The 12,750-nt window shown below is 40.2% G+C and overlaps 5 protein-coding genes across 5 annotated transcripts in view; 3 read left to right on the top strand and 2 right to left on the bottom strand.

The window, feature by feature from the left end:
* The window catches only part of LOC129108518 (histone H4), a 374-nt gene extending 308 nt beyond the window's left edge, over positions 1-66 (top strand). The window contains exon 1 of the mRNA XM_054620359.1: positions 1-66. This exon is cut by the window's left edge and continues 308 nt beyond it. Within this exon, the coding sequence (XP_054476334.1) occupies positions 1-59 (59 nt within the window). The 3' untranslated portion in view covers positions 60-66.
* A 2,290-nt stretch (positions 67-2,356) lies between these two features.
* Positions 2,357-3,815, top strand: LOC129108485 (histone H1-like). Its single transcript, XM_054620328.1, has one exon. It carries the CDS (start codon positions 2,683-2,685, stop codon positions 3,292-3,294), a length of 612 nt encoding a protein of 203 aa, XP_054476303.1. The 5' UTR covers positions 2,357-2,682; the 3' UTR covers positions 3,295-3,815.
* Positions 3,816-4,864: 1,049 nt separating this feature from the next.
* On the bottom strand, positions 4,865-5,695 carry LOC129108502 (histone H2B-like). The gene has a single exon (XM_054620345.1). The coding sequence runs from the start codon at positions 5,678-5,680 to the stop codon at positions 5,306-5,308; it is 375 nt and encodes a 124-aa protein (XP_054476320.1). The 5' UTR covers positions 5,681-5,695; the 3' UTR covers positions 4,865-5,305.
* Positions 5,696-10,370: 4,675 nt separating this feature from the next.
* On the bottom strand, positions 10,371-11,684 carry LOC129108499 (histone H2A). Its single transcript, XM_054620342.1, has one exon. It carries the CDS (start codon positions 11,435-11,437, stop codon positions 11,051-11,053), a length of 387 nt encoding a protein of 128 aa, XP_054476317.1. The 5' UTR covers positions 11,438-11,684; the 3' UTR covers positions 10,371-11,050.
* Positions 11,685-11,773: 89 nt separating this feature from the next.
* On the top strand, positions 11,774-12,225 carry LOC129108498 (histone H3). The gene has a single exon (XM_054620341.1). The coding sequence runs from the start codon at positions 11,796-11,798 to the stop codon at positions 12,204-12,206; it is 411 nt and encodes a 136-aa protein (XP_054476316.1). The 5' UTR covers positions 11,774-11,795; the 3' UTR covers positions 12,207-12,225.
* The last annotated feature ends 525 nt before the right edge of the window (positions 12,226-12,750 follow it).

Genomic DNA, 12,750 nt, shown 5'->3' with positions numbered 1-12,750 from the left:
TGGATGTGGTGTATGCTCTGAAGAGACAGGGACGCACTCTGTACGGCTTCGGGGGATAAACACTGAACGATCCTTAATAAAAATCAAAGGCCCTTTTAAGGGCCATCCAATTACTCTATTTAAAGAGTTTGCTTCCTTTACACTGACATTTATTTTCATTAAACGTTGTGAAATGCACTGATTTTGTAGATCATGCAATATATGATGATGTGGTTAATATTCTATTTGCGGCTGCGAACGATCAGTTTTGTTAGAGTCCATGTGCTCTGACTTGACGTGATTCGGTTACTAATGTTCCAGGTCTGTAAACGGTGGTAAAAAAAATCCTAAAGATGACCGACTCTTCCTGTTTCAGTTTTAGGTTGATGCAACACAGACTTCTTTGTGTCCGACGCTGTTAAATCGGAGACTAAAAATGAATGGTCCAGAATATAAACCACACAGTATTTGCTCTTAATCTTCAACTGACATAGGACCTCAATCTCCTCCGCAGATACAGAGCAGACTGTATCTACTGAGGAGACTGAGGTCCTTTGGCGTGCAGGGAGCAATCCTGAAGACCTTCTTTGACTGTGTGGTGGCATCAGCCATTTTTTTTTTTTTTTTTTTTTTTTTTTTTTTTAATGCAGTGGTCTGCTGGAGCAGCAGCATCTCGACAGCTGACAGGAAGAGAATAAATAAACTTGTCAAGAAAGCCAGCAGTGTGCTGGGGTGTTCACTGGATACGGTGGGAGACAGGAGGATGATGGCCAAGCTGTCATCCCTGATGAACAACACCTCCCACCCCATGCGGGACACCCTGGCAGCTCTGTGCAGCTCCTTCAGCCACCGGCTGCTTCACCCCCGGTGTGTGAAGGAGAGGTACTGCACAACCAGCTCTGCTCCCAGCAGACCACATGACACTAATACACTGTGCAATACAATATTTATAATAGTTTCTGTCTGTATATATAATATTACCGTGGATTGTCTACTGTTCTTTACTGTTTTTTATTGCTCATTTGCTTATTTATAATACTTATTTGGATCTTGTGTTTTTTATTTATTTACTATGTCTCTTGTTTTGCACTATCCTCTTTGCTGCTGTAATCCTGTAAATTTCCCCACTGCGGGACTAATACAGGATTATTTTATCTTATCTTATCTTAAAGCAATTTCACAAATGATGTGTCAAGGGTCAACCGACATTTTTTTTCTTCTTCTAATTGTTGAAGTATTAAAATAGAGCTAAAGATGATCCTAGACAACTAGTAGTGAGAGGTTGTCTATGGGATGCATGGCAGACAGAAGATAAAGTGGTTATTTTGTAGTGCTAATAAGTATATGCTGTATATAATTGTGATTTAAGTAATATATTAATAACCATTATATTTAAGATGACCTCAGTACAGCAATGAGGAGCGAGGCCAGGCCTAGAACCAAAGAAGGAAGTAAGACTTGCAGTTCTGCTCCCAGTGATATAAAACTAAATGACCCATGGTAGAAGTAGTGATACAATAGGTCAAACATTTGGAAATGTATCATTTTTATTTCTACAATGACAAAAATACTTGTTTTTGCCCTTTTGGATCAAACCGGTTTAATTATGTTAGAAAGGGGACTATGAGCTGTTTACACTAGCTCTAAGCAGCTTAGAATACAGTATCCACTAATGACTAGACTAAGATTTGTTTTAATCAATAAATATTAACATTTCTTTAAAATGCCTTTACCAGCTGAATTGTGTTTTCAGCAAGAAAAAAAGATGATGTAAAAATTATAGTCGGGAGCCTTGTAGAACATCTGTATAATAAAAAATAAAGGGATCTATATGTGCTAATATGGATTAGCATTGATCAGCAATTAGTATCAGCAGCTAAAAAACATTATCAGGAATCTCTAAAAGTAATGTTTGTTTCCCTTTTTTCTTTAGTGCCCATGTCTTACTCTGATCCGTGATACAATCTGAACATTGAGTTTTATAATCTGTTGCACAACTATATATAAAGCATTACTTTTCTGTCCCATACAGGTGACATTTATTTGACAGTGTGTTTGATCATTAATAGTAGATCTACTTCTGACTATTTAAAGTAGTTTTTAGAAGAGGACATGTTCCTTCTCACAGTGTTCAGCTCTGATAGTAATTCTGGCTAAAATGCACCATAAGCTTCGGCCATCATCAGTGTGTTTGCTGCTCCAAGAATAACTTCAGTTTATTAAAAACTGATCAGTGTTAGATAGTTATTTTTACATTGTGGTCCCGAACAAACATGTGGACCAGTTGGAAAACAACTTTTGACGGAGCTCTGATGCATTTAAATCATTTTAGGAGAGAAATTAGAGGGAAAAGTCGCTCATCAGTGCTGTCCACGGCGGTAAGTAGGTGAGGTTTGGAGGCTCCTCAAACAAAATACAGAGATCATCAGAGCTCTACATGACTTCAATATGAAGAGAAACATGTCCGCTATCGGCTCCCTTCACTGTTAGTCTTCAGTACTTCTTCCACATTCAGTTTTTCCTCTTTTATCGGTGAAGAGAAAACACAAGTGACTCTGCTTTCAGAGTGCACAGAGGAGCCACGAGCTGGGTTGAGTCTCCACGGTTCTCATGGTGTGTTTAAGTGCAGCCCCCTGCTCTGAGCTCTTCAACAGTCAGACAGACTCTCTGTTACCGTGAGGACGAACACATCAACGCTACAAAATGGCAGAAGTAGCTCCAGCTGCAGCTCCCGCTGCGGCCAAAGTAGCCAAGAAGAAGGTGTCCAAGCCGAAGAAGACTGGTCCCAGCGTCGCTGAGCTCATCGTTAAAGCTGTGGCCGCATCCAAGGAGCGGAGCGGCGTGTCTGCGGCCGCCGTCAAGAAGGCTCTGGCCGCCGGAGGATACGATGTGGATAAGAACAACTCCCGGGTCAAGACCGCCATCAAGAACCTGGTGACTAAGGGGACTCTGGTCCAGACCAAGGGGACCGGGGCCTCTGGCTCCTTCAAGATAAGCAAGACGGCTGTCGAGAAACCGGTCAAGAAAGCCGCTCCTAAAGCCAAGAAGCCCGCAGCTAAGAAACCCGCAGCGGCCAAAAAGCCCAAAGCAGCGGCAGTAAAGAAACCAGCAGTCGCTAAGAAGTCACCGAAGAAGGCCAAGAAACCCGCAGCGGCCAAGAAACCAACAAAGAGCCCCAAGAAGGCGACCAAGAGCCCCAAAAAAGTAGCAAAGAGTCCCAAGAAGGTGGTCAAAAAGGCCCCCGCACCCAAGAAATCCCCCGCTAAGAAGGCTGCCAAGCCCAAAGCAAAGAAGGCAGCACCCAAGAAGAAGTGAGCTGTTATCTCAACAACAAACACTCCGATAAAAGGCTCTTTTAAGAGCCACCCACATCATCTTTAAGAGCATATTCCTGAAAATGTTTGTACTGAGATTCATAAAACAATGTAAGGAGGAAAAGTGCATTATAAGATTACTTCACTAATCACAATCTAAACCTATGTAGGTGAAAAGGTTAAGAATATTGACCTCAAACTGAATTGATTTACTACATAAATCAGTTTCAGTCCAGTTGAAAATGAACGTGAATGTCTGAAAGTTCAGGATGAGATGGAGCAGCACAATTTGCAGCTACTCTTCACATCTAGCCAGTGACCCTAAACAGATGCGTACTTGGCACAATAAAAACAGATTTTTAGGCACCTTATTTACATCATACCAATAAGTGCAATCGCAGTAAGTGAAACAGACCTACATGAATTCATTGATATCATACTGTTATCACTTTTTTTGACAGGTTTATTTTTTTTAAAGGCATACAAACCAGACAACTATTTAATAAATAACATGAACTCTGATTTTGTATTCTATACTTTGTGTCATTGTACTGGCATAATGATGGTCTGCATTCGCAAAACAAAGCCACATCCATGAACAGTTATTTAATATGTGTTTAGCACCAATTAGCATAACATATTATTAGTATTGGACCAGGTTTTACTTTCACAACTCAAAAACATTAAGTGATTAATCAGCACTTGGACAACAGGAACACGTCTTCTTTAAAGAGCACTTTCCTGTTTTTTTGAGATTTCAATTAACTGTTTAGGTTAAATTATCTTCGATTCAAAATAGATTTAGGAGGAAAATGAGGTATTTATGGCAAATTAACAAGTGAAAAAAGGCTATATTCATGTTGGCATAAAATTATATAACTCACTGGTTTCACAAAAATTCTGTGAATACAAATACATCCCCACTTCTAGTAGTGGTCACTCTACCTATTTAACAAACCTTGATATGAAAGCTGTAATGTATCAAATGGGTTATTGTCCCTCCAAATATCTCAAACACATTAAGTGGTTAGATGCCTTTTAGAAGTTTTTTGACCACCTACATTAAAATGAGCTAAGGGATATAATTTCATTTTTAAAAGAATCATAAGTGACTTCATTTGAAAACATCTCAACTGGAGTGTCATGGTAAGATGTGTTCATGAAAAGCTACTGTTCAATTTTAGATCCTAAAGTCAACTCTGCCAGCTGGGATTGGCTCAACTGCAATGCTAAGTGGGATAATCAGAAGCTAATTATACAGATATAAATTCAGAATGATTGATATCATGAAATCAACTTCATTTTTGGCAATAAGATTTTTGCCACTACCATAACCTACAAATGAGGATTTTGTAAACTCATCTGTCGACTATCAACAGGTTCATGATCTAAACATGTAGACTTTGAAATTGGTTAGTAAGACAAAGTTGAACCTTTCTGGTATAAGTGCTTAAGATTTTCCACAGATGCTTTAAATTGATCTGTAGATATCAGCAGAAGACACATAATTAGAGACCGCTAAAACATAAGTTGAAAAACTCTTAAATAGGAAGTAAGAAAAGGATCCCCGACTTAGTTTCTTTAATATTTATAACAGCCAGATGCATTTTTGCAGTGCTCTCTGGTTACCCATTAAGGACTGAACAAAGAACCATAGTAATATGTGCAAGACAAGATAGCTTCTGATCATATGCAGGTTATACTAGTACTCTTGAGTTTCATAATCAGCTTTATTGCACATACAAGATTGACTCCAATTCTCCAAAGATCATACATTTTTCAGGAAAATAGAATTACTTGATGGTCCTTGTTAATAAAGGCTGATCTAGCCATAGTATATTCCACTGCCACAGTGAAAAGACAGCCTTGTGCAGCAGCATCATGTAGATTCTTGGAAATAACATTCGCATTTAGTCATGAATAATCTTATTGAACAGGAACAAGTCTTCAGAAGAAGTGTGTGGCTCTTAAAAGAGCCTTTGGGTTGTTGGTCTACATCAGGTTTATCAGGTTTACTTGGAGCTCGTGTACTTGGTCACGGCCTTGGTTCCCTCAGACACGGCGTGCTTCGCCAGCTCACCGGGCAGCAGCAGGCGGACAGCGGTCTGGATCTCCCTGGAGGTGATGGTGGAGCGCTTGTTGTAGTGAGCCAGACGAGAGGCCTCACCGGCGATGCGCTCAAAGATGTCGCTCACGAACGAGTTCATGATGCCCATGGCCTTGGAGGAGATGCCGGTATCAGGGTGGACCTGCTTCATCACTTTGTACACGTAGATGGCGTAGCTCTCCTTCCTGGACTTTCTCCTCTTCTTGCCAGTCTTGCTGACGCTCTTAGCGACGGCTTTCTTGGAGCCCTTCTTGGGCGCTTTAACTACTGCGTCAGGCATGATTCTTGGTTTCCTTCTGGGACTGAAGATGCCTGAAATAGCGCAGGCCGGTCAATATATATCATCTTGATGCAAATTAGACTGTGCTGTTGCTTGAACAGGATTGGCTGTCTTCTGAGTGTATCAACTTGATGCAAATTGTACTGTGCTGTTGCTTGAACAGGATTGGCTGTCTTCTGAGCAGGACTGAGCATGCGCCAAAGGCGTAAACGTCCCTGTGAGCAGATTTATTTAGTGTTTGAGTGACTAAGTTACTGTAGGTTATACAAAGTTATAAAACAAACAGGTTTACATCAATCTTCAAGGGAACAAATGGGTCATATTATACCTGATGTAATTATGAGAGATGAAAGGTTTTGTACTGCACAAACCTGCCTCTCTGTATAAGCACAAATTATTTAATTCACTGGAATAAATAACTTTAAAGGTTCTTAAAACTTCCAAGATTTATGCGTTTGTTTTTTTATTTCACCAGACAGGGTTGTACAATTAAATGTAAATTGTAACCCCTTCTTGCAACACACCCATAGAACATGCAAATATTTTATTCAAACATATTACAATCCATGATTATTATTATTTTTCTTCAGAAAGCTTTGAGTTCATAACAAGTTTACATTTCATAAATACACACGCAATTTATAAATATACATGCATAATATACAATTACTGGTACAGATACAAGAAAAAGTGCTGTGTGCAGCTTTTCAAATTCTCATATTGTGCCAAGGAAGGGTCTGTTTTTTATTTATCTAAAGTTCTCCTCCTTCTGAGTTCAGTCAGGAGGTGTTTGATCACCATGTTGCTGTCTATAACAGTTTGATCTATTGCCATAATACATCTGGTTTTCCAAAGTTTTAAACATGTAATGCTGATGATCAGTTGGAAAAGTTCTTGTTGTTTGACAGGAATTTTCTCATCCAACAGACCATACATCCCAGAATTATAATTAAAATGAAAAACTAGACCAAGACCATGAAGCATGGACCAGACCTCTCGAGTTCTGTAACAGTCCATAAGCAGGTGTTGTTGCATTTCATCCTCGTTACAATAAATCATGGGACATTTTTTAGTAGTTACATAACAATTCCATGAAACAGTCGCTCTGATGCTCTCTGAGAGGTTTTTGTTTTTTATTATTTCAATTACATCCTTTCCTTCAATATCAGTTCAGTTTTTGTATTTAATAAACCCACCATATTTGAAATTGTTGATTTAAAAAATGTTTTACTAGATAGACCATTCCAGTCTACCCCTATGTGTAGATACTGAGTAGAAAAACTTCCAAATATTCATTTATATGCAGGGCCTTGTCTGAGTCTCCCTCTTCTCTTTCTCCATCTGGAGCGATCTCCTACCCAGAGAGCATTTCTGGGTATGGCAGCTGAAACATTTTTAACAAAGGCGATATATAATCCAGCACCCAGCTCTACAGCCCCTTACCCACAGTATTCTTTACTTTTAGACATAAATTCTCTTTTAGTGACTTCCCTCATTGTGCCCCAGATTAAGTTAACACACTGTTTGTTCAACTGAATTATAATTTTGTTGGATGGAGGAAAAATATTAGATAAAAAAAGTAGTTTAGATAAGATAAAGGTCTTGACTATATGAACTCTACTTTTATAGTATTTTTGTTTCACCTCTTCTTTAATTTCACACAATTTATTCTCCCAGTTTTTTTACTACTTTCTCTGTTACAAAAAGTTAAACCCAGTATTTTAATTTCTTGATTAACTTTATTTCTAATATTCCATTTATCATACTCGTCTCGAATCCAAACTCCCTCTGTTTTGTTATGATTTAATTTAGCTCCAGATGCTAGTTCGTATAGCGTTAGATGATTAGTTATTTCATTCATCCATGATTACCAGCTCCTCAACCTAACAAATGTCACATAAACCAGTTAAAAGCTTTTTCTTTTTTTTTCTTGTTCACTATTTTACACTGTCCATTGACAGGGGTGCTGAATTACTGTAGCTGTGGCCCTTCGAATCCTCCTTTATTTCAGTTTTTTTCCAATTGCTTAAACACTAACAATGATTTACAACAGCCCTTGGTACTGCACTCCAATCTACACTTTCCATGTTGCCTAGCTCAAGACAACATTGCATGTGATGAGGATGAAGTTTTATTGCTACAGTTAAGGCGATATCCAGCCCTTATTTTTCTTTTTCTTTTCCGAGCACAAATGTTTTTGATTTCTCCTACTGCAACATTGTTTTTTTGAGGAGAAAATAATCAAGTTTTCCTTCTTACTTGTATTGATATTGTGTTACCTTTGGAATACACATCCATACTTTACACATTTTGGTGCCTGTGTGTATGTGTGTTTGCTAAATGTATGTCAAAACTTTGTTGTAAACCGCTAAGCCTGCACACAAAAAGAGTGTTTATCATCTTAACTATTTTATGCGTAACTGGTGCTTCGTGTGTTCATTCAAATGATGGTAAGTGTGAACCTTATTGACAAAAAGACAATTTTCTAAAAGAGTTTACGATGTCTAACTTGCTTGCTGTATCTTCTGCATACACATACACACACATACACATACACATACACATACACACACATATATATACATATATATATATATATATATATATATATATATATAAATATATATATATATATATATACAGTGGGTACGGAAAGTATTCAGACCCCTTTAAATTTTTCACTCTTTGTTTCATTGCAGCCATTTGCTAAAATCAAAAAGTTCATTTTTTTTTTCGCATTAATGTACACTCAGCAACCCATCTTGACAGAAAAAAACAGAAATGTAGAAATTTTTGCAAATTTATTAAAAAAGAAAAACTGAAATATCACATGGTCATAAGTATTCAGACCCTTTGCTGTGACACTCATATTTAACTCACATGCTGTCCATTTCTTCTGATCCTCCTTGAGATGGTTCTACTCCTTCATTGGAGTCCAGCTGTGTTTAATTAAACTGATTGGACTTGATTAGGAAAGGCACACACCTGTCTATATAAGACCTTACAGCATCACAGTGCATGTCAGGATTGGATGGTGACAAATGAGAATCATGAGGTTCAAGGAACTGCCCAAGGAGCTCAGAGACAGAATTGTGGCAAGGCACAGATCTGGCCAAGGTTACAAAAAATTTCTGCAGCACTCAAGGTTCCTAAGAGCACAGTGGCCTCCATAATCCTTAAATGGAAGAAGTATGGGATGACCAGAACTCTTCCTAGACCTGGCCCAGTCAGCCAAACTGAGCACTCTGGAGGAGAAGTTTTCCCAAAGATCACTGTGGCTGAGCTCCAGAGATGCAGTAGGGAGATGGGAGAAAGTTCCACAAAGTCAACTATCACTGCAGCCCTCCACCAGTCGGGGATTTATGGCAGAGTGATGAGCAGTGCCTCTCCTCAGTGCAAGACATATGAAAGCCTGCATAGAGTTTGCCAAAAAACACATGGAGGACTCCCAAACTATGAGAAATAAGATTCTCTGGTCTGATGAGACCAAGATTGAACTTTTTTGGCGTTAATTCTAAGCGGGTTTCATGTGTGAGAGAAACCAGGCACTGCTCATCACCTGCCCAATACAATCCCAACAGTGAAACATGGTGGTGGCAGCATCATGCTATGGGGGTGTTTTCTCATCTGCAGGGACAGGACGACTGGTTGCAATTGAAGGAAAGATGAATGCGGCCAAGTACAGAGATATCCTGGAAGAAAACCTCCTCCAGAGTGCTCAGGACCTCAGACTGGGCCAAGGTTCACCTTCCAACAAGACAATGACCCAAGCACACAGCTAAAATAACAAAGGAGTGGCTTAGGAACAAGTCTGTGACCATTCTTGACTGGCCCAGCTAGAGCCCTGACCTAAACCCAATTGAGCATCTCTGGAGAGACCTGAAAATGGCTGTCCACCAACGTTCACCATCCAACCTGACAGAACTGGAGAGGATCTGCAAGGAAGAATGGCAGAGGATCCCCAAATCCAGGTGTGAGAAACTTGTTGCATCAATGAACCAAGAAGACTCATGGCTGTACTAGCTCAAAATGGACAGCTTCTACTCAATACTGAGCAAAGGGTCTGAATACTTATGACCATGTGATATTTCAGTTTTTCTTTTTTAATAAATTTGCAAAAATTTCTGTTTTTTTCTGTCAAGATGGGTTGCTGAGTGTACATTAATGCGAAAAAAAAATGAACTTTTTCAATTTTAGCAAATGGCTGCAATGAAAGAAAGGGTGAAAAATTTAAAGGGGTCTGAATACTTTCCGTACACACACACATACATATATGGGAATCTAGACATGTAGCCCATAATCGATAGTGTGGTTCTTGTGCTTACTATGAAATAGTTTGGGGCCAGCAACACCTCAAGGAAACTAGTACAATCAATTGTTTCTATGAGACAGTTTATTTAGCAGAAGAACTTCCTTTGTCAGCTTGTTGCACTTCAACAATGGCAAAAACAACGGGTTTAATAAAAAACGTAAAAACTTGCACTTTCAACAGTGAAATCCAATTTCACAACATAATGAGCTGCTGTTTACATCACTGAAGGTGGACAACATTTTTGGTAGATAAAGTGGCAACCAAGTGCATATTCTTAAAATCAGGGTCAGTTTTATATTCTGTCTCTATTTAACTTTCCAATTAGATCTTAATCTGCAACCAATTTGATAATTGTTGGCCATTTTTTAAAGCAAAAAATATAAAAAAATAAAATCACTTTTTCATAGTGAAGTTTGGAGGCTTTTCTTTATCATACGGGATAGCTCACAGATTACATTTGGGTTTTGTAGCATTTGGACACAGTACATTTGAATGAATCACCTTGGGATGTAGAGAATTATGAAAGGCATTTTATTTTACATTAGAGACAAGGAAGATTATTTGAGAAAATAATTGCCATACAAGTTGATAATGAAAATCAAATGCAATTCCAGCCCTGAAAAAAACAAGCATACCATTACTATTATACTATTAACAGCTTTACATGGATTTTACATGACTGAAATGATACAAACATAGCACTGATTGCAATGCTTTCCCGTCACATTTTGCCAAAACAGAATAACTTGCTTTACTCGTGTTCTTTTTTAAAATCAATAGATTTTTCTCAATGTATCAAGCAAATGGGACACAACCCTTATTTTGTGTGCAAAGTCAACTCTGGAATAACTACCGTTGGGCCCAACTTTAGATCAATAAACCAAATTAATATTTTAGATTTCATATGCACATTAACATCTTATTCATGCGGTGATGTTCATTTACAATATGGTTTTCGCCAGTAAATGGCATGAATGAATAGCTCTTTATCAGATGAGTGTTTGGCTCTTAAAAGAGCCTTTTTGGTGCTGGTTCCAGCAGACAGAGAGTCTCCATGTTTACTTGGACTTGGCGGCCTTCTCGGTCTTCTTGGGCAGCAGGACCGCCTGGATGTTGGGCAGCACGCCGCCCTGAGCGATGGTCACTCCGCCCAGCAGTTTGTTGAGCTCCTCGTCGTTGCGGACAGCCAGCTGCAGGTGACGGGGGATGATACGAGTCTTCTTGTTGTCGCGAGCAGCGTTTCCAGCCAACTCCAGGATCTCAGCGGTCAGGTACTCCAGCACCGCCGCCAGGTAGACGGGGGCGCCGGCACCGACCCGCTGCGCGTAGTTCCCTTTACGCAGCAGCCTGTGAACACGACCGACTGGGAACTGGAGCCCAGCACGAGAGGAGCGGGTCTTTGCCTTAGCTCTGGCTTTTCCTCCGGTTTTCCCTCTGCCACTCATCGTTAGATGCGTTTAGAGAAATGAAAGTGGCAATACAACCGAAACCCTCCTTTTTAAGTCCGCGGAGGGTTCTTGACACACAAACCAATCAGAGAAGAGGTTTCCAGCAGAGAAGCAGAGGGCGGCCCTCTCTGGATTTTGGCGGACATTTTGAAATGTTTTTCCGCCAATGATCAGCAGAGACCGGGCGGGGGGTCGCTTCTCCAGGCGGGGCTGAGCTCCACGAGGAGCCCCTCACCAATCAGGAGCCGGAGGTCTGAAGCTGCGTCACCGTTTCTCCGCCGGTCCCACAGTTTAAGAGCAGCGTGTCTCCGCTTTGACTTCATATTTCTCCCGATCAGAGCAAGAAGAAGAAGTCATGGCAAGAACCAAGCAGACCGCTCGCAAGTCCACCGGAGGCAAAGCCCCCAGGAAGCAGCTGGCCACCAAGGCTGCCCGTAAGAGCGCCCCGGCCACCGGCGGCGTGAAGAAGCCTCATCGGTACAGGCCCGGTACCGTGGCTCTGAGAGAGATCCGTCGCTACCAGAAATCCACCGAGCTGCTGATCCGCAAGCTGCCCTTCCAGCGTCTGGTGAGAGAAATCGCTCAGGATTTCAAGACCGACCTGCGCTTCCAGAGCTCCGCTGTTATGGCTCTGCAGGAGTCCAGCGAGGCTTACCTGGTCGGCCTGTTTGAGGACACCAACCTGTGCGCCATCCACGCCAAGAGGGTCACCATCATGCCCAAAGACATCCAGCTGGCCCGTCGCATCCGCGGAGAGCGAGCTTAAACTGTCTGCTGATCCACAAACCACAACAGCTCTTTTAAGAGCCAACTCACTCTACACTGAAGAGCTCATTCCTCTGAATTCCACTGAAAACGCATGTTTTACTATCAATGGAAACAGATCCTTTAGGGTTCAGAGTACTGGTATTATTCTTGCTACAGCCTAATAATTTGAAGGCTGCATGTTAGGGTGAATAGATTATTAAATACTAAATTGGAATCCAAGCAAATAACACAGGAAGAACAAGAAATGGGAAATGACTTGACACATGGCACAAACCCATTCATTCATAAATAAAGGTACAAAGTCGAGGAGAAAACAATCAAAGCCAATAACATCAATGACATAACATGATAACCTAATAAAACATTGAGAAACAAAGGGCTACATCTCGTACCAGGTATTCAAGGACATCCCCAATAATAAATAATACAGAGACACAATCATTTTGGTGCGATGGTAGATTTTTGATATAATCCAAAAAATGGTTGTGAAATCTTGTTAGATGTTTTTTATTTTATTCTTCAACCGATATCTTATTTTCTCT

Source organism: Anoplopoma fimbria, chromosome 19 (genome assembly GCF_027596085.1).
Source record: "Anoplopoma fimbria isolate UVic2021 breed Golden Eagle Sablefish chromosome 19, Afim_UVic_2022, whole genome shotgun sequence".
Taxonomy (NCBI): domain Eukaryota; kingdom Metazoa; phylum Chordata; class Actinopteri; order Perciformes; family Anoplopomatidae; genus Anoplopoma; species Anoplopoma fimbria.
Note: the sequence above shows the minus strand (reverse complement) of the source record. Positions and strands in the feature narration are given on the sequence as shown.

Bases quoted from the DNA above. Each gene is read 5' to 3' on its own strand.
- LOC129108485 (XM_054620328.1), top strand. From the start codon at position 2,683: ATGGCAGAAGTAGCTCCAGCTGCAGCTCCCGCTGCGGCCAAAGTAGCC.
- LOC129108502 (XM_054620345.1), bottom strand. From the start codon at position 5,680: ATGCCTGACGCAGTAGTTAAAGCGCCCAAGAAGGGCTCCAAGAAAGCC.
- LOC129108499 (XM_054620342.1), bottom strand. From the start codon at position 11,437: ATGAGTGGCAGAGGGAAAACCGGAGGAAAAGCCAGAGCTAAGGCAAAG.
- LOC129108498 (XM_054620341.1), top strand. From the start codon at position 11,796: ATGGCAAGAACCAAGCAGACCGCTCGCAAGTCCACCGGAGGCAAAGCC.